Source organism: Stenella coeruleoalba, assembly GCF_951394435.1.
Source record: "Stenella coeruleoalba genome assembly, chromosome: 7".
NCBI lineage: Eukaryota > Metazoa > Chordata > Mammalia > Artiodactyla > Delphinidae > Stenella > Stenella coeruleoalba.
The window spans coordinates 37,397,527-37,421,440 of NC_137153.1; the positions used below are offsets into that span (position 1 = coordinate 37,397,527).

The 23,914-nt window shown below is 45.9% G+C and overlaps 1 protein-coding gene across 2 annotated transcripts in view; it reads right to left on the bottom strand.

Moving 5' to 3' along the window:
- The window catches only part of AOPEP (aminopeptidase O (putative)), a 359,010-nt gene that overhangs the window by 135,434 nt on the left and 199,662 nt on the right, over positions 1 to 23,914 (bottom strand). For both annotated transcript variants that reach the window (XM_079927637.1, XM_079927636.1), the window contains 2 exons: positions 15,318 to 15,507; positions 10,765 to 10,871 (listed from right to left, as the gene is read on the bottom strand). In XM_079927637.1, coding sequence (XP_079783763.1) covers positions 10,765 to 10,871; positions 15,318 to 15,507 — 297 coding nt within the window. The remainder of the gene's footprint in view (positions 1 to 10,764; positions 10,872 to 15,317; positions 15,508 to 23,914) is intronic.

Here is a 23,914-nt window from a genome sequence, read left to right on the forward strand (position 1 = left end):
AGGACTGCATCTTAAGGACCCTAAGTCTTCCATTTTGTGAACACAAGATGCTCTTCCAATTATTTAGTTCTTCTTTAATTTCTTTCAACAGTGTTTCGTAGTTTCCAGTATACATTTTGCACTTCTTTTGTTAAATGTATTCCTAGGTATTTTATCAGTTTTGATGTTATTATAAATGAATTTATTTTTTAATCTCCTTTTCAGATTATTTATAGCTAGTGTATAGAAACACAACTGTCTTGATGAATAAAGAAGGTGTGGTACGCACAATGGAACATTACTCAGCCATAACAAAGAATGAATTAATGCCATTTGCAGCAACATGGATGGACCTAGAGATTATCATACTAAGTGAAGTAAGTCAGATAAAGACAAACATCATATGATATTACTTACATGTGGAATCTTAAAAATAGTACAAATGAACTTATTTACAGAACAGAAGGAGACTCACAGACACAGAAAACAAACTTATGGTTACCAAAGGGGAAGTTGGGGAGAGGGATAGATTGGGAATTCAGGATTAGCAGATACACACTACCATATATAAAATAGATAAACAAGAGGATTTATTGTACAGCACAGGGAACTATATTCAATATCTTGTAATTAACCAAAATGGCAGACAATAGAAAAAAAGAATATAGATGTATATATGTGTGTGTGTGTGTGTGTGTGTGTGTGTGTGTATAACTGAATCACTTTGCTGTACACCTGAAACTAACACAATATTCAATTAAAAAAAAGAAGCACAACTGTCTTTTGTATGTTGCTCTTGTATCTTGCAATCTTACTGAACTTGTTTATTAGTTTTAACAGTGTTTGGGGGAGGATGCCTTCCTTCGGATTTTCTATATATAAGATTATGTCATCTGCAAAAAGATAGTTTTACTTCTTCCTTTCCAACGTGGATGTCTTTTATTTCACTTTCTTGCCTAATTGCCTTGGCTAGACCCTCCAGTACAATGTTTAACAGAAATACAATTCCTCTTTTTTATCCCTTCTCTCCTCAACCACTGACTTGAAAGGGGGAGGAGTCCCTATAAAACTGGATTTTAATATGTAGCAAGAAGTTTTTCTTACTACATATTAAAGACGTTATGTATCTTTGAAGCAGGTTCAGTCAAATAGTTGCACAATTTTTGTCAGCTGTTCTTGGTCAAAACTATTGGCCAAAACACAATAGTTTTGGGGAGCATGGGGGAGACCTACAGGGAGTAAGCAAATAATTTGTAGAACAGAGTCAATTTAGGATTACATGAGAAAGTACTCACTGGTTGAGACTTTTTCTGAATGGGAAACTAACACTCATTAGCCAAGAATGTAATATACATAGTGCTAGGATTGGCTGAGGGCATGAGATATCCTCCAAGGATGAGCAAAATAGGAGTGAACTATTATAGGTTGGTTTATGGAGATGAATTATTTTTTAAGAAAATATTTCACGGGCAAATACTGTTATAATGAATCAGTGCCCCACAGGGCAGCAATACAGAAAAACTATGCACATATACTTATAAAATTTATTTTCTGAAGGATTCACAAGAAAATGCTAGCAGTGATTACCTTAGGGTGAGGACTACGGTGGTGGGGATGGAATTTTATACTTTTCTAAACTGAAATTTCCCATGATATACTTGTATTTTTTAAAAAATGGCTAACTAAATAGTGATTATGAACAACTTTATTCCTTCTTTATGTTTTTCTATATTAAAAAAACTCTACCAAGTGTTATTGCAAAAAATGAAACACCATGTACAGTAAGTATGTTATTAGGGGCCTATAAAAGAGAATTCTACCCCTCCCTTAGAAATACCTGAGTGATGAGTAACCAGAGAATGGTCTAGAAAAATGAATAAGGAAGGGTTATTTGAGTTCAACTATTCAGGACATGTCTGTCATCTTTGCTGGGTAAAAGAAGTGAGAGCTGAGGGTGTCCCTCCAACAGGAAACAGGAACTGAGTGGGCAGCTCAAGGGGGTGGAGCTGGCCTTTGAGACAGGAAAGGACAGAGTCTGTTTCTGGCTGGCTGAGAGCCCTCAAGTTTTTCAGAAAATGCTGGCACAGGTACAGAAGCCTCCAGTCACAAAAGGGTAGAAACAGACTACACAGCCTAGCATGTGTGGTTCAAATTAAAAAAGCAAAACAAACAGCAAAAAAGAATGGACAGGGAGAATGGGGTGGAGGGGACCCCGAGCCTGAGTGATGGAGGGTAGAGGGCAGAAGTTCCAGGATACAGAGGTAGAGATTTAGGAAACTCACAGGCCAGTGCCAGCGGTCTGAGCTCAGGTTAGAACTCTTGAAGGCCATAGAGACAAGAACGTTTTTCTTCTCAGGGCGGTAGTCAGATTCTGTATAGGGGCCAGGGAAGTGGAGCCAGAGGGGACACCAGGGTGGCCCTTATGTAGAGATTAGACCAGAAGTAGGTTCCAGGAAGGTATGAGGATCCCATTAGTCTTAGAAGGATTGCCAAGTTAATTCTTCCCTCAAGCTATTCATCTGAGCATCTTTGTTTAACGTTCAGATTTTTTTTGGGGGGGGGGGATGGTTTGCTTTTAACCCTATCCTTTTCATTTGTAACCAGGCATTCTCTTGCACTTTTAAAAAAATATTCTCTTAACTTCTTAGCAAAATTAACTTTTTGAACATTCCAGCCAATTGTAAGTTTGTGAGGAGGAAAAGCAGGTGTTTCCAGGCTCTGGTTGTTAAAGAGAGACGAGCAGGATGCCTCTGTGGTTGCCATCCGGAGGGTGGCAGCAGTGAAAGAAGAGACAGAAACCAGAATGAACCAGGAGGCAGAGTGAGGCTGTCTGTGGGGGCTGTGTCCTGTGCCTCTGTCACTTGTTGGGCAAACTTTTATCAGGTGCCGGAGGGTCTAGATGACAGTATCTAACATGTGCTGAGTATTTACTATAGGTTGAACCACAGGAAATTGCCGATAATCGGTTATTTTAGATCCATCAGAATGGCAATTTCCTGTGATTCAACCTAACACATGTGTTCTAAATGATTTGCACGTACTCATGGCATCTATTCCTCACACTCACCTATAAAGTGGAAACTGTCGTGTTATTATTCCCATTCCATTCGAGGAGTCTAAAGCTCAGTATGGTCGTGTAACTCTCAGAGTCACATAGCAAGTAGTGGAGTCAGCACTGAACTCAAATCCAGGCAGTTTGTCTTCCAGGCTTGCTTAACCCTATACTACTTTCCCTGCGTTGAGAACTGAACACTGACAAGCCCTGGAGAGAGTTCAGTTCTGCATCCTCAGTTGATGTTTCTCTAAAATGAGGCAGAATAGACCAGGTCTTGGCCAAGAAGGCACCGGGACTGTTGCCCTTCACTCTGTTCAAAGTCATAACGAACTTCACAAAGCTCACATATTCAACCAGTTCCTTTATTGGGTCGATCCTTATCTGCGATCAGGGATAGCTTTACATCATATTATTAGAAGACTTCTTGAAGCTGTATTGACATTTCAATCAGTTTTGAATAACTCCAAAGTGACTCATTCAAAGCCTTATTAGGCCATCCAAGAAGAGGATTCCAAGTTCTTCTAATCTCAGGTCTGGGTTCCTGAAACAGCCATCTAATTCTATCTGACCTCTCCACTTTGTCTATCTGATCATGTGTTATCCCGAAGGCTGGGTAATCTTCCCAGAACTCCGTTTGCATTACATCATTCTTGGAACTGAAAATAGCTCCCCACCGCCTGGATGGTCACACGCAAACTCTTGAATTTGGCATCTAAGGAACTCCATTACTTAGCCTGGTCCACCTTCAGTCTCATAGGTTCTTAACGGCTCTCCTCTTCAGTAAACCCATTCTCACTTAATGGACATTTCCACAGTCGATTCACTGTTTATGCCTGCCAGGCTTTGCTCATTGAGTTCCTCTCTCTTCACTGCTTTACCAGCCTCAGTGAAATTCTTTCTCACCATCCCAGCTCAAGCCTCACATCTTCCCAATGGCCCTTTCTAACTAAGCTTACCAATATTCAACTCTCAGCTCTTTGAATTCTGAGGGTGCAGCCTAGAATTTGTCTATCTATTGTCTCGTGACCAATATTTCAACTCTCTGAATAATATACAAAGAAACTCAGGGACAGAGATCATGCTGTCTACAGCATTCACTTCTTCAATATTTATCAAGCACCCACTCAGTGCCAAGCACTGTGGTATACAGAAGCAAAGAAGACATAGTCCCTAGGTTCAGAAGGTTGACGGGTCAGAAGAGAGATGTATCAAGCTGGGCAATGTGAAAACGCTGTTTTTATAGGTTAAAAATAGTCAAATATTGGGAATTTAACACGGCTCATTCTAAATATAATTATAAAATAATGTAGTAAGGTCATGGGTGGAGATACAAGCAGAGCATTTAGTGGGTAGAGAGGAGGGTCACCAGCTTATCCTGTCAGGGTAGGACCTGAGACTTATGGAAGGCAGTTGTACCTGTGCTGAGTCAGAATCATCTGGAGTCATGCAACAAAGGAAGGATGTTCTAAATAGAGGCAATATGAAAAAAAGGCAAGGAGATAAGAAGGAACAGGCAGACAGTAGATGTTATGGGCTGAATTACATCTCTCCAAAATTTTTATGTTGAAGCCCTAATCCTCAGTACCTCAGGATGTGACTGCATTTGGAGATAAGGCCTGTAAGAAGGAGTTAAGCTAAAATGAAGCCATTAGGTTGGACCTTTATCCAATCTGGTTGGTGTCTTTATAAGGAGAGATTAGGACATACAAAGAGATGGCGGGAGTGCAGACACACAGAGAAAAGACCAAGTGAGGACCCAAAGAGAAGGCAGCCACGGCAAGCCAAGGAGAAACACCTCAGAAGATACCTTGATCTTGGACCTCTAGCCTCTATAACTGCAAGAAAATTAATTTCTGCTGTTTAAGCCACATACCAGTCTGTAGAATTTTGTTATGGCAGCCCTGGCAAACTAATACGGTAGGGTTCTATGAACTATTCGGGGTGGCTAGAGAGTGAAGCAAAGAATGGTAAGAGAAGAGACCAGAAGAATGGGATTGATGGTGTGCCGGGCTTCGCCTGCTGTGGAAGTTTTTCCTGGAGACAAGGGGAAACTTTTGAAGAGTTTTAAGCAAGGAGGTGGCGGAATCATAATGGGTTTTAAGTAGAGCTCCTCAGTGGCAGTGAGGAAGATGGATTTGATGGGGTTAGACTACAGGTAGAAAAAACAAGTCACAGGATATTAGATTGGTGCCAGCAAGCCATTAAGCTCTAAACAGAGAGAGACAGTGGTATTAGGGGTGGAGAAGCGTCGAATTGAGAAAGACTTATGAGGTAAGTTCATAGCGAAGGCTTAAACCCTCCCAGGGAGAGGGAGGAATTGGACAAGTTTCCCAGGTTTCTACCTTGGATGAGTGTGTGAACTTGTGCTACCAGGGATGAGTTCAGTGCTATTGGAGGTGAGCAGATGGGAGTGGGAGAGGGGATTACCACTGTGAGATGTAGGGCAACCAGGAAGAGATGATGTCAAATGGAAAAAGTTTCCCTAGACTTGTGACCCCAGTTCACGTCCAAAGTCATGAGAGCTTCATCCTCCCTTGGTGTACAGCTCCTCCTTCCCTTCTCCCTCGTGGGCAGAGGGTTCCAAAACTCACTTATATATGTAGCTCTATGATCTGCATCAAGGCACATTCATTTCTAGTTCTGTTTCTGGAACCAGAAAAGTGTCTTTAGCTGTACTGAGACCAACAAGTTGGCACTCAGGCATCTGAGAGGTCAGGGTAGATTTGCATGCTGATGTGCTTACAGAATCAAAGGGAGAATAGGCTGGTGGCCTCCACCTTCCCTGTGGGACAGGAGGCAAGAGAAGGAAGAGAGCGTGGGGAAGGTCTGGAATAAATACCGTAGGCAAGGAGAAGGGAGCTGCCCAAGGAGGAGTGAAGGGATTTATTTATGCCTGCAGGGCCAGTGGAGACTGAAGAAGAATTCTGGGGAGTGTTCAGGCCCAGCAGTGAAGCTCTGGGCTGGAGCTTTTCCATGAGGCAGGCTTGTGCGGCTGAGAATGGACACGTTCCCACATGTGGGTGGGAAAGATTGCTATGTTCTTCAAGGACTAGAAATAAAAATTTTGGAAAAAAACTTTAAAGGTGAAAACTTCATGAATACTAGAGAAGGTTTACACATAGGCTTTTAATGGAAAAAAGTCTCACCGGTTAAATGGAATACACAGTGCTTAGGCATCGTGCAAACTCACAGAACTTGTGGCATGCACATTTCATTTTGGCTGTAGATAGAGTTACATACTTGGGGGGGGTTCCCTATTATTATTATTATGGGATGTCTTTGGAACCAGGGGGCTGAGGGATTCATGAGGAAGATGGGAAAAGAGTCTGCATTTCTCTACAATTGTATCAACTGTGGAGGCAGCAGCTAGAAAGAGCCACGTCAGACTCCGGGCTTGTCAGCGCCTACTCAACGTGATATATTTTAACGTTTTTCTCAGCACGAGCTTGACTTTAACAATGAATCCAGAAAAAGGGGGAAGTGATAATAAATCACAAACTATAAAAACCAACAGAGATTTCTTCTGACCCCGCCACCGTAGCTCTTCCATCCCGCCGGCCTGTCATGATACACTAACTGAAAACACTTAGAGGGAAGATGCTGACGCAGCTATACCCTAGAGACCAAAGGCACGGGAGCCTTTCAGAAGCCCCCTGGCATCTTCCTTGTCAAGAGTCATGGCTGCTGCACTGGACAAGAGTGGGGGGATTGGGGGAACGAATAGGGGAGAGCGAAGTGGTGGCAGCCAGGCGGGGCAGAGTGGAAGAGCAGTCACATCAGGCTTTGAAGGGCAAACGGTTCTGCCCAGGCCTGGCGGAGGGAGAGGTGAGGGAAAGTCTGGAGAGAGCCACTGGGGTCTCATCTACGGGAAAGGCATTTTAATAATTAACAAATGGGAAAAGGCATGGAGCCAGTAATGTGACCCTAGCATTTTGAAACTATGCCTCGGGAGCCTGCAGCCACATTACAGGCTCCCCAGCCAGGGAAGGCTGAGAAACCTCGGAAAACACAAGGAACTGTTTTAACCAAATGAAACTTACAAGCAGGTCAATTTAAGACACATTTGATGAGAGCCATGATTCAACACTGGATGTATGGGAGGTACAAATGGAAAGCAGTCTTATAAATTACTGAAATTAGCAAGTCAGAGACAAACATCATTTTAATTTTTCTCTTCTCACTTTATCAATACCCCTCCAATAGCTATCATCAACACAATATTGAGTTTTCCTGTTTCCCTATATTGACTGAAATAATCAGACACACACTCTCATGTGTAAAAAGACAAAGATACTCTGCCCAAGGATACTTTTTCCAACCCGACCTTCATGTCCTTCCACAGTTCAAGATACCTGGAGTATTTTTTTTTTTAATGCAACTAAATGCTATATCAAGTTCTTTGGAGGCAGGGAGGTGGTGTAAGGAAAAGAGGATTGTTTCCATCCCCACTCTGCTCTTTATTGGCTGTATCATGTTGGACACCTTAACTGGTCTTTCGAAGCCATGAGTCACCTAAGTGAAGATGTTAAACAGCCAGCAGGAGAGGTGGGGAAGGACCAGCAGTGAGGTAGAAGGAAATCAAGGAGAGTGTGACACAGAAGCCAAGGGAAGAAAGTGTGTTTAGAAAGAGAGAGTGGTCAACCATGTTGCAAGTTGCTGCAAAGGTGGGTAGGAGAAGTTTCCATTGCCTCTGGCAACGTGAAACCAAGACTGCTAAATTGTTCTTGGTCCATCATCTGAAGACCACGGGGTATCTTAAAAGCAAGAAAGAAAAAAGATAGCATCTTTGACTACTGTATTGTTTTAAGAGACTTCTTTCCCAAGGTCTTATTTGTGTACTAAAACAAAAATCCGAGAACAAATTTTTACAACTCTGGTTCTTCCTTTCACTGTCAGCCATTTCTAGGTTCTCTGAGCCCATTTAAGGGAGAATTCTAAGGGATGGGAATAAACTAAACCTAGACTATATAATTTGGGGCAGGTTCAGAAACATTTCCTCTTCATTGTAAGTGCATCTGATAACAATATTTTCCATACTGATGGGCAACAAATCTTTCAAATGCACTCATTTCATGGTTAGCCTAAATTTAGGCAAACACAATTTCTGAATACTAAGAAAAAGAAAAACAAATGCCATAATAAGCCTTTTAGCACAAGGTTCTAAAAATAGCGTATTCCTTCTCCCGGCTCCACACACAAAGGAAAAGCTCTTGGACATCAGAAGCTCCACGAACCCCAGAGACAAGGCTCTCCACTCATGTGCACTGACTTCCCAGGGTCCATCTGACTGCTTATAAGTTGGGAACACGTTTCACCAACTGCTGTTAATTATAGTGTCCTTACCCGAACCGACGGTCTATGATCATACAGAACTGGGGGCATCAAAGGGACTTAGAGACTTGGAGAGTGGGGAAACTGAGTCTTGAGAGCTGGCAGGACTGGCCCAGTTATACAGCTCACACATAAGCTTGTTCCTGCATCAGCCACCTTAAAACAAACCTCCCTGATCCTCATTTCCCTCCCCTCCCGGCACAACATCTCTCACAAAGTCCACACTCAATGTCTCTGCTTCCAGACCTCCCATTCACCCCTCTATCCACTTCAGTCGGGCTCCCTTCTCCACAGCTCATGAATTAATGCCTGCATGTCAAGGTCACCAACACCTTTCATGCAGTCCACCCGAAGGTCACTTCTCTCCCCGCCTTTTACACACCCCTCAGCAGCAGCCGGCATTTCCTTTCCTGACTCCCATGACTCCCGGCATCGGGGTTTTCTCCGCACTGATTTCCACAGCTCCTCCACGTGCCCCTCATCTTCCTCTCAATCTCTTCTCTCACTTTCCTCTCTAGCTGGTCATTTCAACGTGCTCAGAATTTTAAGTCTCCATAGGCTGAACGTTCCAGTCTCTCCAATGAGCTCCTAACTTGTAAACCTCACTGAGTTTTCAATATTGAATATCTATTTGGCATGTCAAACTTGACACATGCAAAACTGAAATCTTTATTCTTCCCTCCAAAGCCTGCCCCTCCCAAAGTCTTTACCGTCTCCCCGAATGGCATCACCACCTGTCTACTCAGCTGCTCTGGTCAAAAGCCTCGAAGTCATTCTGGACACTTTCAATTTTCTTTTCTCCACATTCAACAGACCAAAGATCTGCCAACACATGTCTTAAATAGGTCTGCTTCTTGTGTCCGCCCTGCCACAACCAGGACCTCGAACGTGGACTACTACAACCTTCTAACCCTTCTCCTGGCTTTCTGTCTGCTGCCTGCAAGCACAAGACAGATAAGGATCCTTCCGTGCTGAAGGCCCTGGGGCAGCTTCCATCGCGCTCAGGGTAAGCCTGGATGATCGAGCTCCTGCCCGCCACTCCCCGCCCTTCTAACCACACTGCCTTCCTTTCTGCCCCTCGAGCACCAGCATGGCAAGCCCTTTCCCGCCTCAGGCCTTGATGCTCTTCAGAGAGGCATTCCCCAGCCTCTTTACTGTAAACCTCGGCGTTCCCTTCACAGAACTTCTCACCACCTGTAACTAGCTGTGCCTACAAGAGAGTCCCTGCTACGTGTAAGTTCCATGAGAGCAGGGACCCTGTCCACGTTGGCGGTGGGTGTAGCCATACCACTGGCTGAGTGAACGGATGCTTGCACAGTGGCGCTGGGTGGGGAAGACAGGACTCCCGGCTCCGGCTTTCCTAAACAATGGATGAGTCAGCAGACGCCAGCGCTTAGCGTGCGAGAGAGGACTTCTCCGTGGGAAGAGCGGCCACACCCTGTGCTGCCGTGCCGCACAAAGGACTGGCGAGCCTCGCTGGGGTCAGGCTGGGCTCGGCATTCCCCTCAGACTTTGGCCTCAGTGGGCAGTCCTGCAGAGAGGGGTGTTTATTTAAAAACAAACAACAACAGGACGGGTCCAGGCAGGCTTCTACCCAGGCGGTAGACTGGCCTTCAGAGCTGCCATCTAAAATGAGGGGTGATTCCCGGATGGCTGCCTTCCCACCTGTCTGATGGCAGATTCCAAAGGCTTGGCTCCAGTCAAGAGGGGACAGGATGAAAGCATCTGTTGCCATAGCAATCACAGTGCTCCTGGGGCTGCAGCTCAAGCTTTCAGATCAACAACTATTTACGGAAGTGGAGAAAAAACAAGCAAACACAGAGGGACAAAAAAAAATGGGAAAATGGCAAGAAGTAATCCTACCGGTGCTGCAAGAAACGCTCTGAAAATACAACACAGGAGCTGAGAGTAGAATCCTCCCACCAGCACAGGAGTGGCCTCCTGCCGGGACACATCAGGAACAAAAGGCCCCATTGACACAAACATCTGTTACTACTAAACACTTAGGAATCAATATTTTCTTAAAGGTTTTTTTTTTTCCTTTTGGCTTTAAAGAGGTACTGTCTGCCAGGCTACCAGACCCTAACCTTCTCCAAGTCCACAGCCACCACATAAAGTAACTATTAGAACTTCAAATGAAGAATTTGGTCCCGGAAATGGCCTTGTGCTAGTTTTTTCCTGAACAGAGACACCAGGAAAATGTCAGAAGGCAAATCCAAACCCACACCCTGAAAGACTTAAAACATAACAATCACATCCCTGGGAAGATGAGTAATCTAGCCCAATTTAATTTAAAAAGGAAACACAGCAGATTTAAGAGATGGCCTGGACGTGCCTTGCAGGAAAGGAGGAGCGTGATGGGGAGGACCGGAAGGTAACGGGATCACGTAGTGCTTTACCTCAACACCTGCATATCCTCCGGGGAGTTCCGCACCTCGTCCTGGAGGCGACGCCAGCGCAGGCAAGCCCTCAGCTCCCGCTGCTCCCGGGCCTCGTGGGGGGCCAGCTGCTTGGAGCACAGACACACAAACACAAATGCTCAGGACACAGTCACTGTCGTCTTCCCGCGGAGTCGGAGCCACCACTGGAGCAGCTGGCTTTGTTTCAGGGGGGATGGCACAGACAGTCCCCGCCGCACCTTGCGCTCCATCAGAAAGGGCCTCTTAGGTCCTCAAACAAAGAACCAGCCCTCACTCCTGCGCTGCCTGTTTGGGAGGTGCCTCCTGGCCCCGGAACCTCCCCCTGCCCCCTCACCTCCACCCCTGGCCTGGAAAGAGCAGACCTCCCTAGGGAGCCATTTCCACTCTGATCCCATCCAGCCTTTTCCTACTTTGTCTTCTTGCACAGGGTGGGAAAGGTCCCCTCCATTTACCTCCTACTTTTTCCAGCCCTCAGTTTTGTTAAGGGCTGTTTACAGTGCAGCCAGCTAATGCAACCCAGATGATTCTGTTTGCATATAACCAGGAAGAGTGCACTGCCTGGACTCACTCTTGGGGAGGGGAAGGCCATCACACCCTGCCCTACTGGTCAGAATTGGCTCCTGTCACTCGATGTGCTCACAAGGCCCCATGGCTGTAACCCCACAAGGGAGGGCAGCAGAGCATCCACTGTGGAGGGAACTGTCAGTGTCTACAGGAATTTCTGGGAATTAAAGGTCCCTAATAGTTCCCTCAACAGATATTTACTGATTCTCTGCTAGGCCCTGAGGACATAATGGACACAGCTCTGAATGTGAGGAGTCCAGGGAGACAGATAAGCACAGTAACCATCAGAATTCAGTGATGGCAGGGGTTAAGGAAGAACCCAGTTGCCACCTGGCCAACCAGGGTGGTCAGAAGGCTTTCCTGAAGAGGTGTTCCCCAGGGAAAGCAGGAGCCAGCCAGGGAAGGAGGAATTTCAGGAAGATGGAAAGCATGTACAAAGCTCGTGGGGCCTGGCAGGAGTGTGAAATGTTTTAAAAATGGTGAGGGTTAGGGTCAGGCAGGGAGCAGGATGCCAGCCAGGGAGGGACAGAGGTGCCAAGTAGCTGGCAGAGGCCAGGTGATCAAGACACTGTGTGTGTCCTGTTGTCGTGGACTGAGTTGTGTTGTCCCCTTCCCCAACAAAAATCATGTGCTGAAGCCCTAATCACAGCTGTGACTGTATTTGGAGATAGGGCCTTTAAGGAGGTAATTAAGGTTAAATGAGTTCAAAAGGATGGGGCCCTAATCTAATAGGGTTGGTGTCTCTATAGTAAGAGGAAGAGATACTAAAACTCTCTCTCCATGTGTGCACTGAGGAAAGGCCATGTGAGGACACAGTGAGAAGATGGCCCTTCCCAAGCCAGGGAAGAGAGGCCTCACCAGAAACCAAGCCTGTCAGCACCTTGGTCTTGGATTTCCAACCTCCCAAACTGCGAGAAAAACAAGTGTCTGTTGTTTAAGTCTCCTGGTCTGTGGTACTTTGTTATGGCAGACCAAGCTGACTATGACAGCTGTGAAGGAGTTTAGACTTTCTCCAAGTTGATGACAAGTTATACGATTCAACTTGCCACTAACTCAATTCACCTCTCCCTACAGAAAGCCACTCTGAGAGGAATGTGGGTTTCTATCTCCTAGTTCAAAGATTTCTCACTCCCCTTTGCTGTACTTGCTAATGCTCGGTGCTGCACAATGCAGTCTCCTGGGCAGCAAAGCAACACGGCACCCTCACGCCCTGTTCAGTGATGAAATGACCTGCTGACTGGGAGTCCCGTGAGGTGGCCCACCCTTTCCTGCCCCAAGGAGCACTCCTCTCCTGCTTGGGAGCCTTGCTGTGAACACTTGTCAGGGACCATCAGCCGCTCAGTCTAACTCAACCTTCAAGGAAGGGGCCAGAGCAATGGATGTACTCTGGAAATGTTTCCCAACTTTGTGCTGGTTCTAGAATGGCCACTTCATTTCAGGGATGTCCATGTTTTCACATATTGAAGACTTACTGCGTGTACCTTAAAGGACGATGAGGTGGATTGCCCCCTTCTCCAGGTTAAGGGAAAAGGAGGGGTAGAGAAACTTCAACTCCTACTTTCCCTTTGAGACCCACAAGAAGTCACCTCCTCCAAGAAGGCTTTCTGGATTTTCTCATACCCAGCCTCTTCCACCTGTGAACTCCCACAATATTTGGTGTTTACCTCTCTTTTGTAACTTATTTTCTTCTTCCTTCTACTGTGTGCTTTCCTTATCTTCAAAATTAGACTCTGACCTCTTTCAGAGCAGAGTTGTAGTCTTATCCTTTTATCCCTACAGATCTAGCACAGAATGGACACATGGAAGTTGTGCAGTTGTGAGATGCAGCCAGGCCAGCATCGTGCCTTTTTTGGTAGAGACAGATGTAAGGTAGGGCAGCTGGAGGGAGGACACAAGCAAAGAGATTCCAGGAGGTACAGGCAAGGGGCAGGATAAAGGGGGAGCGTTCTTTGGGGATTCAGGAGATAAAGGACAGAGAGATGATCAGCAGATGCCTGACATACACTCAGGATTATGAAGAATAGCATAAATCTGATTGTCTCAGGATGGAAGTACCTCAGGGAAGTGATGGTGAAAGAGGCACATTTACACTAAACCTATTTAATCCTGGCTGAATGCCTACTGTGTGCAACGTGGTGGCAAAATCAAAGAGGAAGAGAACAAGAAAGGAGAACTGGTATTTCTTGGACACCCTCCACGTGTCAGGCACTGTGTTAAGCTCATTCACACACTATCCCTTTCACTCTGCAAGGTTAAGCATTCCTATACCCATTTTATAAATGAGGAAACTGAGGCTCAGGGAGGCTACATAACCTACTGTAAACAGCAAAGCTGGGATTCCAAGTCCGGTCCGACTCCAAACCCAGCCCCTTTGCTCGAGAACCTTCCAGGTGGCCTCTCTCCACAGGATTCTGTGTGGAGGGGGACACAGCTATGCACACTGCTAGCTCTACAGCCAAGGTGTGAAAGGGGGAGGATGAGTAAGACACAGTGCCACTTTGAAAGGAGTCACAGTCTAGTCGTGACGATAGAAAGAAGAAGAAAAAAGTGAGAAAAAACAGGTGGAAATCCAAAGTTTCTACAAGAGTATTATTGAACTGTGAGTGAGATGAACAGTCTGGGCTATCAAGGGAAGGTGACCTTGAGCTGCTAGTGAAAGATAAATAGGATTTCAACAGGCAGAAGGAACTTGGACAAAATCATGCAGATATGCACAAACTTGGGAATTTCAGAAAAAGTCAAGTAGTCCAGTGTGTAGAGACGGTAGGGAACAGAAGTAGCCAAATATTAGAAGTTAGAAAATAAGCAGGAAGCCGGTTAGCTGCCATATCTTCCTTATTGCCGGTGGCTAATTCTTTAAAGTTGAGGTTGTAAAAAACAAAGCCCACAGATCCATAGAACAGACTGGTGGTTGCCAGAGACAGGGGTCAGAAAGTGGGAGAAGTGGGTGAAGGGGTCAAAACGTACAATCTTCCAGATTTAAAATAAACAAGTCTTGGGGATGTAATATACAGAAAGGTGACTATAGTTAATAACACAGTATTGCATTTTTGGAAGTGTTGAGAGTAGATCTTAAAGTTTTCATCACAAGAAAAAAAACTGTAACTATGTAAGGTGACTAATGTTAACTAGACTTGTTATAATTTCACAATGTATACAAACATAGAATTATTATGTTGGACACCCAAAACTAGTGAAAGGTTATAGGTCAATTTTACCTAAATTTAAAATTATTTTTAAATAAAAATAAAGTTAAAAAAAAAGTTGAGGTTGCAAACTGGGAGTGTGTTGACTAGGTTTGGCCTCAGTGTATGTTTGGTTTGCATAGTTTTTAAATGAGTAAATTTCACATAAAAATCCAGAGTCATAATTTCCTTTAAAAAACTAGAAGTCCAGGTTGTATTGAGCCCTCCTTTCAGCATGACAGCAATCGGTTAGAGCTGAGGAGAAGCTTCCGGTTTGCCACAGTCCTTACTATTCCCGAATCTATAACACCAACTGCTTCATTCTTTATTACTTGCCAGCAGACATCTGAGATCATGACTCTTGATTTAAAATTTCATCTCATTATTTAATAAAACAAAACACACCACAACCATCCCACAAAGGAGTGCTTGAGTATGCACAGTACCACCTTTTCTTCAAGTCTTTGCTCAGATGTCCCCTCATCAGAGAGCTTCTCTGACAAGCACCTTCTAAAACAGCACTAAACCCACCTCTCCCTATCCGGCTTCATTTTCTTGACAGTACTCATCACTACATGTTAAAGATGTAGTCGTGTATCTGTTCTCTCTCTCATCGCTAGACCATGAACGCCGTGAGGAGCAAGGACTCTCCTCCCATTTACAAAGCAAATAGAACAAGTGCCTAAGTGCATAATGAGCACTCAATACCTATCTGTTGAATAGGAAGACTCTGAGTTCAACTTGACTCTGGGTAGTGAAATGCTTAGTGCACTTGAAACCTACCTGCTGCGCCTTGGCCCAGAATACATCTTCCAAGTGAGTGGCGAACCCTTCACTGAGCCACTCTTCCGTCCAGTCACGGGCCCCGATAGCCAGGCCAAACCAGGCGTGAGCAATTTCATGGCAGAGACGGGTCCCACAGAACTGGCTCATTCCAGTCAAGGTGCTCTGAGAGAGGAAGACGAGGTGTGGGCTGTGGATCATGGGGGAGAAAACACACACAGTCTTATCAGGGCCTGTCCTCACAGCCGCCCCCAGGGCTGGCTTTCTCAGCCCTGCCAGCCTGTTATTATCGTGTGCATGCTAGATCACGACCAATGGGCTCGCAGCTTAGGTGCTTTTAGAAATAAATAAAGTGTCAGCTTAAGTTCCTGGCAGAGGTTCAGGTTGCCTTTTCTGCCAAGCAGTCGTCTCCGTCATCAAGCAGCTATTACCTGTAATAAGCAACCTGCACCGAGGTTTCACACTGAAGAAATTACAAGGCGATGGAAGCACTTACCCTGAAATCTGGACTGTAAAAGAAGAGCAGGTGTGAGAATGTGAAGCCCATGCCTTCGAGACAGTGATCAAAGAAGAGCCTTCAGCCAAACAATCCGAGCAGCTTACAAACAAAGTGAGAAGTCATGCAGAAGGATGGGGAAAGCCGAGAAGAATGGAACCAAACATTTCCTAGTTCAGACTGAGGGTGGTTACAGAGGCAGCAAACTCCTAGGTGCCATGGGTGGGTGAAGTTTCAAGAGACTCTGATAAAGGCTGAGTCTCTGTGAGGCCGAGGTTTTCAAAGGTATCTTCTATCTATAGATGCTTATACGTTCCCATGACATAAAACTAAGCAGAGAGAGAAAGAAGGGAATTAACTCACTCAGGTGTGCAAATGGTTCCAGGGCTGGCACCAGCCTGGGAGATTTATCTAATCTCATTTCCCACACCTTCTTTTAAAACCCCAAATACCATGATTAGAATTGCATTGATGGAATGGGAAGAAGGGAGGCTGAAGAGAGAAGAGGCAAAGGAAATACCTCCTGTGCTTCCACCTTCGGTATTTCTCATTTATACAGGACTCGTTTACCGTCTTATGAATGAAGAATTTGCTCTTTAAAAAAAAGCACTCTCGGGCTTCCCTGGTGGCGCAGTGGTTGAGAGTCCGCCTGCCGATGCGGGGGACCCGGGTTCGTGCCCCGGTCTGGGAAGATCCCACATGCCGCGGAGCGGCTGGGCCCGTGAGCCATGGCCACTGGGGCTGCGCGTCCGGAGCCTGTGCTCCGCAACGGGAGAGGCCACAACAGTGAGAGGCCCGCGTACCGGGGAAAAAAAAAAAAAAAAAAGCACTCTCCTCCATCGATTGAACAAAAGCAGTCGTGAAACCTTCCAAATTAAGAAGCTGCACACACTGGTTCGTTCCTTTAAAAGCCATGCATTTGCCATCGTGTGGGCTCTGCGCAAGCCAGGACGGCTTGCGGTTTTGTCCTCTGCCCCCACGGCGGCCAGTAGAGAAAACCCCACCTGTACTTGCCTTGCACAGCATCGCCCGTTCAGCTCAGAGAGCTCAACTGAAAGCGCGGGAGTCATGTGTGCCAAAATAGACAGCTTTCATGTGAAATAATAACAAGGCAGGCGCGCAAATGAGAAGGTGTCAGCCAGGATCCCGGCAGAGTCCACCAGAAACGCCAGGAATTAAAAGTGTAGTTGGGGCATTTAGGATACAAAGGTGCGATGCAGGATGCAAACAACAGAAGTTCAGAGCACTAACTCAGGAAAAAAAAAAAAAAGGAAGGAAGGAAGGCAGACAGGAAGGAAAGGGAAAAGGGTGAGAGGGAGGGAAGGAGGGAGGGAGGAAACAGAGGCCCAGGAGCTAAACTTCCTCTTCTTGAGAAAGTGGCCCCACGGAGAAGACAAACTGCAAAACCTGGCATTTTCAAGTAAATAACCCTTTGCTCTGGCATGTGCAGCACTGCAAAGAAAAGCCACAGAAATGTACCAAGTAAATAACATTCCAGACATACTGCTGGCAGCACTTCACCCTTTTGGCTAAAGCAAAACAGAAGCAACTCCGGGCTTTGTAAACAGGCTCACAGACAGCCTGCGCTGGAAAGGTCTTCTGGCCAGAGACCCAGACGGTGCACACGCAGTTACAGAGACGGTACAGCTGAGCAGACCCCGCAGCCCAGGAAGTGTACACACGCTGATGACCGTGACATGGCAGCGAGACTGTTCACGAAGAAAAAGGCTGCCCTGTCCACGGCGACCTTCTCGCTGCTTTGTCCCAGCGTGGAAGCCGAGCCAGGCTCTTTTATGCAAATATCAAAGTCCGCAAGGGCCTGAAGGAAGGCACAAAACCAGCTGTGTGTGGGGGGGATGGCATTTCATTTTCCTGTCCTGTAGTTTTTCCCCTTCAACAGTCTTTGTTGTCTCCACCAGACCTCCTTCCCCACCTGTCAGTACTCTGGAGATTCCACTCTGGCCTTGGCTGGGCTCAGGACAGACCCTGGCATTGCTGGAATGGTGCCTGAATTCCCACTTCCCATCCTCAATACTTTCTTCCTAGCCAGGGAGAAATGTATTTCCTCCTGTCTTCTGAGAAAGACCAAAGCTTAAACTTCCTCCTAGGTCGGAGGATGTGCGTTTCACTTGATATAAATGACCCTGTTATCAGTGGAAAACATGACCTTCTCCCTGAAAAGCAATTTTCCAGTTGAGAACCAGACCCCAAATCCTCCTGCAGCGGAGTTTGTCGTCTAAGGTTGGGTTTTACCTGTGGGTCATAGCTTCTATGAGCGAAATAGGTTCTTTCTTAAACTGAATTAAAAACACAGAGTAAGGTTTTGAGAACCTTTCTCAAGGGTTGTTAACAAAATTCTGGCATAAAAGGACCCATAGAATTTTTTTTTTCTAGGAGAATTTCTTCCTCTCCTTTTGAACCTAAGTGTCAGGATTTTTCATGTTAAGTAGAATTTTTAAACTGCTTTTTCCAACAATGAATGAAGAAAGGTATAATGCTCTTAAACTCACTTCAAGGAATAATATTAAATATTTCTCTACCAGCAGATAATCTCCTTCATGCCCACCTTCAAAACAAAATGAATGTTTAGAATTTTCTACTCCTACCTTACACTTGATTTATAAGTTTTACCCCTGGGTTCCTCACACTTTCTGAGTTCTCAGAATCTTATTCATGGTCCTAATCAGGCAGCGGGACACCAGCCTTCATTCTGACAGGCCCTATTTGAAAACAGGTTTTCTTTTTTCTTTTCCCTTTTTCCCCTGAAAGGGCCTGTGTCAACTGCCTCTACAAATGCCAAATTGTTGATTCATCATCGTTACAGAGGACGGAAGATAATCACTTCAATGACATCTTCATCCTAAAGAAGGTTTTTGGTTTGGGTTTTGATTTTTTTTTTTTTTTAAATCACAGAGTTGATCATTTTTCCCAAATAAGAGATGGGTGGGAAAGTAATATTTTCAACTCTCAAAAAGTACAAGCCCTCTTGTTTTGTATTCTCCATCATAAATTCTCTTTCACTGCAAGTGATCTAGGAGGCCAGCAGGGCAGAGCAGGGGGGTGGGCAGAGCGACAGCAGGACACGTGTTCTCCTTCTTTCCCAGGAGACCACCAGCAGCGGGGCTGCCTCCCGACAAAGGCCACGTGGTACTGTCTGTCTGCCGCCTTGCCCCTCAAGATTAAAAATATCATTTCTGGTCTGAAAACAGTTTCTCAAGATTGTTCCTAAAAGCTACCTCCCCAACCAGATTAGAAGGCTGTGTCAGTTCATTTAAAACATGCTTCTAGCAGAGGAGGAAGGAGTGCCTTCATTACACGGGAGCTGCTCCAATCCTTCGGGAGGAATTCAATTTGGAGCGGAAATGGGGAATTTCATCAGATCTTAAGCAGGGGCTGGAGTGTGATTTATTTCTCCTTTGTCCAGGGAGACGTGACCAGCGTGGCCCACCTTGCTGCTCAGGGAGAGGTACAGCACTGGGGGCTCCAGCCCTGCAGGCTGCAGGGGGACCAGGAGGACAGGAAATTGCTTTTGGTTAAGGACAAGAAGAGCTCCAGGCCACCCCTCCATTACACTGGAGTAGATCCCAACTCCCCTCAGGGGGAGCAGATTCACCTTTTGTACAGATTCTTGGAGGTTTGTCCAGGAAACAGACACATATTCTTCAAGCTTGAACTTCTTATGGGTTCAAAGTTTTTCACAGTCTCAACATGTGGAGCCCAATAGCCCATTAGAGAGAGGAAAGAAGAACAAAGAAAGAGGGGAACTCAGGCTCCTGTACTTTCAGACTTAAACTGGAGAGTTCTAAGGGCCTCATAATCATGTGAAAGCAACTTTTACTTGCATGACTTAATTACTTGCAAATTTAATTTGGATGACTGAAAGGCAGACTCATAGTACTCTGGGGCAATCTGAAAGGGAGGACGAATCGTAGTTAGCTGTCCCTTAGACTCAGGACGTGCTTTCCCTTCCTCAGTAAGGTGTGATGTGATTTGTACCAGTACCTCACTCGGTGCATTTACAAACCAAACGCTCGGCTCCGGCCCCTTCACCCGTGCAATGAAATCCCTTAGCCCCGCTCCCCGATGCAGTCTAAGGTAGGGGATGTGTCTGTTGTCCCAAAGGCAAAGGGATGGCCCAGACGACCTGGAGGGCCTCTGCTCCCCTCTGGCTCTGAGACTGCTCAGCGGAGACTAGTAACCTTCCCTTTGCTCCATCAGGCATCCCGCGCTGTGGCCACATGTTGTAGTCTTAAACTGGTGCCTTAGGAGATATGGGGATATGGGCCTTTCGGTAGCCTGAGGGGGAAACCAGATCTAAAAACTGGAAGAAAACTTACTACAGCGGATCAACACAAGGATCTAGGTTTGAGAGAAAAAGCTAATGTTAGTTAGTGTATGTTTTCCTTTAAAAATTCTAAATAGCGGGACTTCCCTGGCGATCCAGTGGTTAGGACTCCGCGCTTCCAACTGCAGGGGGCCCAGGTCGGATCCCTGGTCAGGGAACTAAGATCCTGCAGACCATGCAGCGCGGCCAAAAAATTAAAAATTAAAAAATAAAAATTCTAAATAGCAAAGAGGCAGTAAAACATCTACTCACTTATCTGAATGAATTTTGGCTAAAACTGCCAACATGACTATAGCAGAGAGTGACTGAGGGGAAGCCCCAGGGCCAGAGACTTCTACCAGAAACATATACGTCTTTGAAAGACTCAAATGCTTGAGTATCTGCTATGTGCTAGGCACTATATGTTACATACATCATCTCAGGAGATAGATTTCATTATCAGCCCCATTTTACAGATGATGAAAGTGAAGCACAGAGAGGTAAAAGGACTAGCTCAAGGTCACACAGCTGGTAAGTAATGGAGCTGGTATTTCCATTCACGCAATCTTGACCCTGAAGTCCTACTCTGACCCACTCTGCCCAGGGTCGCTGGGTTTAGACCTGTGGCTTCAGGGCTCCCATTCCTCCGTGCCAGCTCAAGCCGGTGGTACAATGTTCACTGTTCTCCCTGGTGTTCCATCTTCAGAGTCCACCCAAGGGGAGCGACCAGCCACACCCCAGGACCCAGCTAGAACTGACCGGAGGTTATCAGACCTTGTGATCAGCAAAGCTTTGGCCTCTTTCTGGTGAGATGGAAGGTAGGGAAGGAAGGGAGAGGGGGAAAGAGAGGGGAGCATCACTACTCCTCTGGTGAAGCCCCCCCAAGAGCCTAAATTCCTGAATGCAACACCATTCTTCCTAACCCTGTCCTATGCCAGGTCCCTTGTGGGCCACTGCACAGGGATGCTTAGACAAGCAGGTGCAAGGGTGCAAGGGTCAGTCCCTAGGGTACGATTTCAGGAGCCCAGGAAGGACAACATGCCAGACTGCCTACTGCCTCTCCCCAGCCTCTACCTCCCACCCCCTTTTGTTAAAGCCTAACTTTTCTTTTTCCTGAAGAGACATTATTTTTTATAGCAGTTTTGGGTTCACAGCAAAACTGAGCAGAAAGTACAGAGACTTGCCATATGCCCTGCCGCCACACACACAGCCTCCTCCTCTATCAACCTCCCCCGTCAGAGTGGTGCATTTGTTATTGCAGATGATAAATCTACATTGATGTATCATTACCCAGGGTCCGTAGCTTACATTAGGGCTCACTCTTGGTGTGGTGCAGTCTGTGGATTTGGACAAACGTATAATGACATGTACCCACCAGTATAGTATCATACAGAGTAGTTTCACTGCCCTAAAAATCCTCTGATTTGTTTTTTTTTTTAAGAAGAGATGGTTCAAAGCGATCACAAACTCAAAGGACTACAGGAGCCAAGAAGATAACAAAATGAGGGAGGTGGATAACTCAGTGGAGAGAGTAGAAAAAAGATGAGAAAGTAGACAAAGAGGTGGGGGGAGTAGACAGGAGATGGGAAAGTAGATGATGAGATGAAGGAAGTAGATAAGATGGGGGAAGCTGGTAACAAAAGTTGGGAAGTAGATAACAATAGAGGGAAGTGGGTAAGGAGATGGGGAAATAGGTAATGAGAGGTGGGGAAACAGATAAAATGAGGAAAACACGTAACAAAAGGTAGGAAGTAGATGACAAGATGGAAGTAGAGAACAAGATGAGGGAAGTAGATAACGAGATCAGGGGAGTGATAACAATATAAGGAAATAGGTAACTACGGGAGGAAAGCAGGAAACAATAGGGGGAAGTAGATAACACATTTAAAAAACGTTTTGCCAAAGCAAACCAACCTATGGACAGGAGCTACAAGTTTATCATCTCAGGTCTGAAGCAGTTATCTTAGGAGGAGAAGCGCACGGCCTCGTGGCACGTTGAGGTGTAACGTCTGGATCCCACCAGGTTCCGCATGGCTGCTCACAGAAAAGAGGGAAAGGCCCCAAAGCTGAGCACGGATGACAGCTGGGAGGAGAGAGGGGGCTCCTCCTGAGGTATAAGGAGGGGGAAAGTGGTGCCGCTGGGGACACCGAAATATTTTTGCCAGCTTCATAATTTTGTTTAGTGCCGGCCTTGGCCTACTGCTAAGAGTAAAAATTAATAGCATGGCCATGACAAAACATGGAGACCACCTCTGACTCTAGACAACAGAGACCGCCTTTGGTGGACTGCTCAGCTGGCGATCAGCAGAGCCATAAGCAGAGCGGACACTTCACTTCTGTGTGCAGGCATCGTCCCTAGAGCTGGATTTCTAGATCTCAGTCCTGCGTGCTAAGTGAAGGCAGCTCCGGCAGTCGATGATTAGTAGTTGGCTACACCTAACTCAGGCTACCCTGCCTGAGGAAGGTGGCAGGGTTGGCATCTCACGGTTATGCTCACCCAAAAAGCTAAATGAAGTTTCAAGTGGATGTCTCAGGTTTTAAAGCTAAAGATTCAGAGACAAAAACCAGTATTGGACTGAATTTTCCAACTCTAGATTCGGACTCCTTTCTTTCGGAATCTTAAGGTACATGTTCAACCTAAGGAGTCTCTGGATGCTCCCGGGGAGAAGAAAGAATTAACTTTTTTTTTTTTTAAGTTACTGAACACTCTGGTGTTTGGGATACCAGGGGCACACCCATACCCAACTATATAAACAATATTTATTGGAGCTGAAGAGGTCTTCTGAATCATCTCTAAATGAGTTATGCACTGAGAGCTGTGCATTTTCTGCAGGATCTGGAGAACTCTTCTGGTAAGTAATTACCAATTAAAACGTGTTGGCAGCCTCCACTGGAGCACATGGATGACAAAATGTGATTCTCTCTGCTCCCTCACCCCCGCCCCCCCTCCTGGCCTCCCCAACCGGGGTGATGATGTTTGTTCCCATAAAGAGAGCTAATAAAATTAGCCTCTACCATGATACAGGGAAAATCTTTATTTAATAAAATAATGCATTTTGCTTCATTCCCAGAACAGCAATAATATGGCGCAACTGAGAACCATAATAGCTCATCCAGTTGGTTTTCGCTGTGTGTACAAGTCTGTCATTTGTGGCCATGTGGAAGCTTGGAAAGCTGCTTCATGAAGGGAGACCTTTGGGCAGCTTGCACCACCCGCAGTAAGAGCAGTGCGGTTATGGGTTTCCTTTGAAATACAGTGCAAGCACTCTCTGGGTCCACAAATCAAGTCTAAAGAAAGAAATGGTGGGGAATTCCCAAAGCGTACTCAGAACTTTAATTGGTGAGGGGGCCATCAGTTGCTTCCACAACCGAGAGCAAGCACCTGTGGCCCAGTCAGGCAATCTGGGCGTCTGAAAACTCAAGATGTAGTCAGAAATGTGTTTAAGTGTTGTGCTGGGGGCTGGCGGAGGCACACATGAAGCACAAAGGCTGCTCGTTACAGCCACAGGCCTGGATACCGCAGGGCACTGCAGGCTGAGAGGATGAGCCCTGAAAGCAGATGCTGGTGTGGAAGGACACACGCGTTTCCTCTGCCAGACAGCCACACCGTCAACTAGCTTTCAAAGCAGGAGGTTACTTTGGGTAGGAACGAGCACCAGAGCTACCTTAGGGCTTAGGGTGTCAGAATCAGCTCTATCACGAAATCAAAGTTGGATCTAGGATAAGAGAATTGAAGGAAGCTGAGTTCAAGTATTCCCTGACAGTTGCAATGATGGT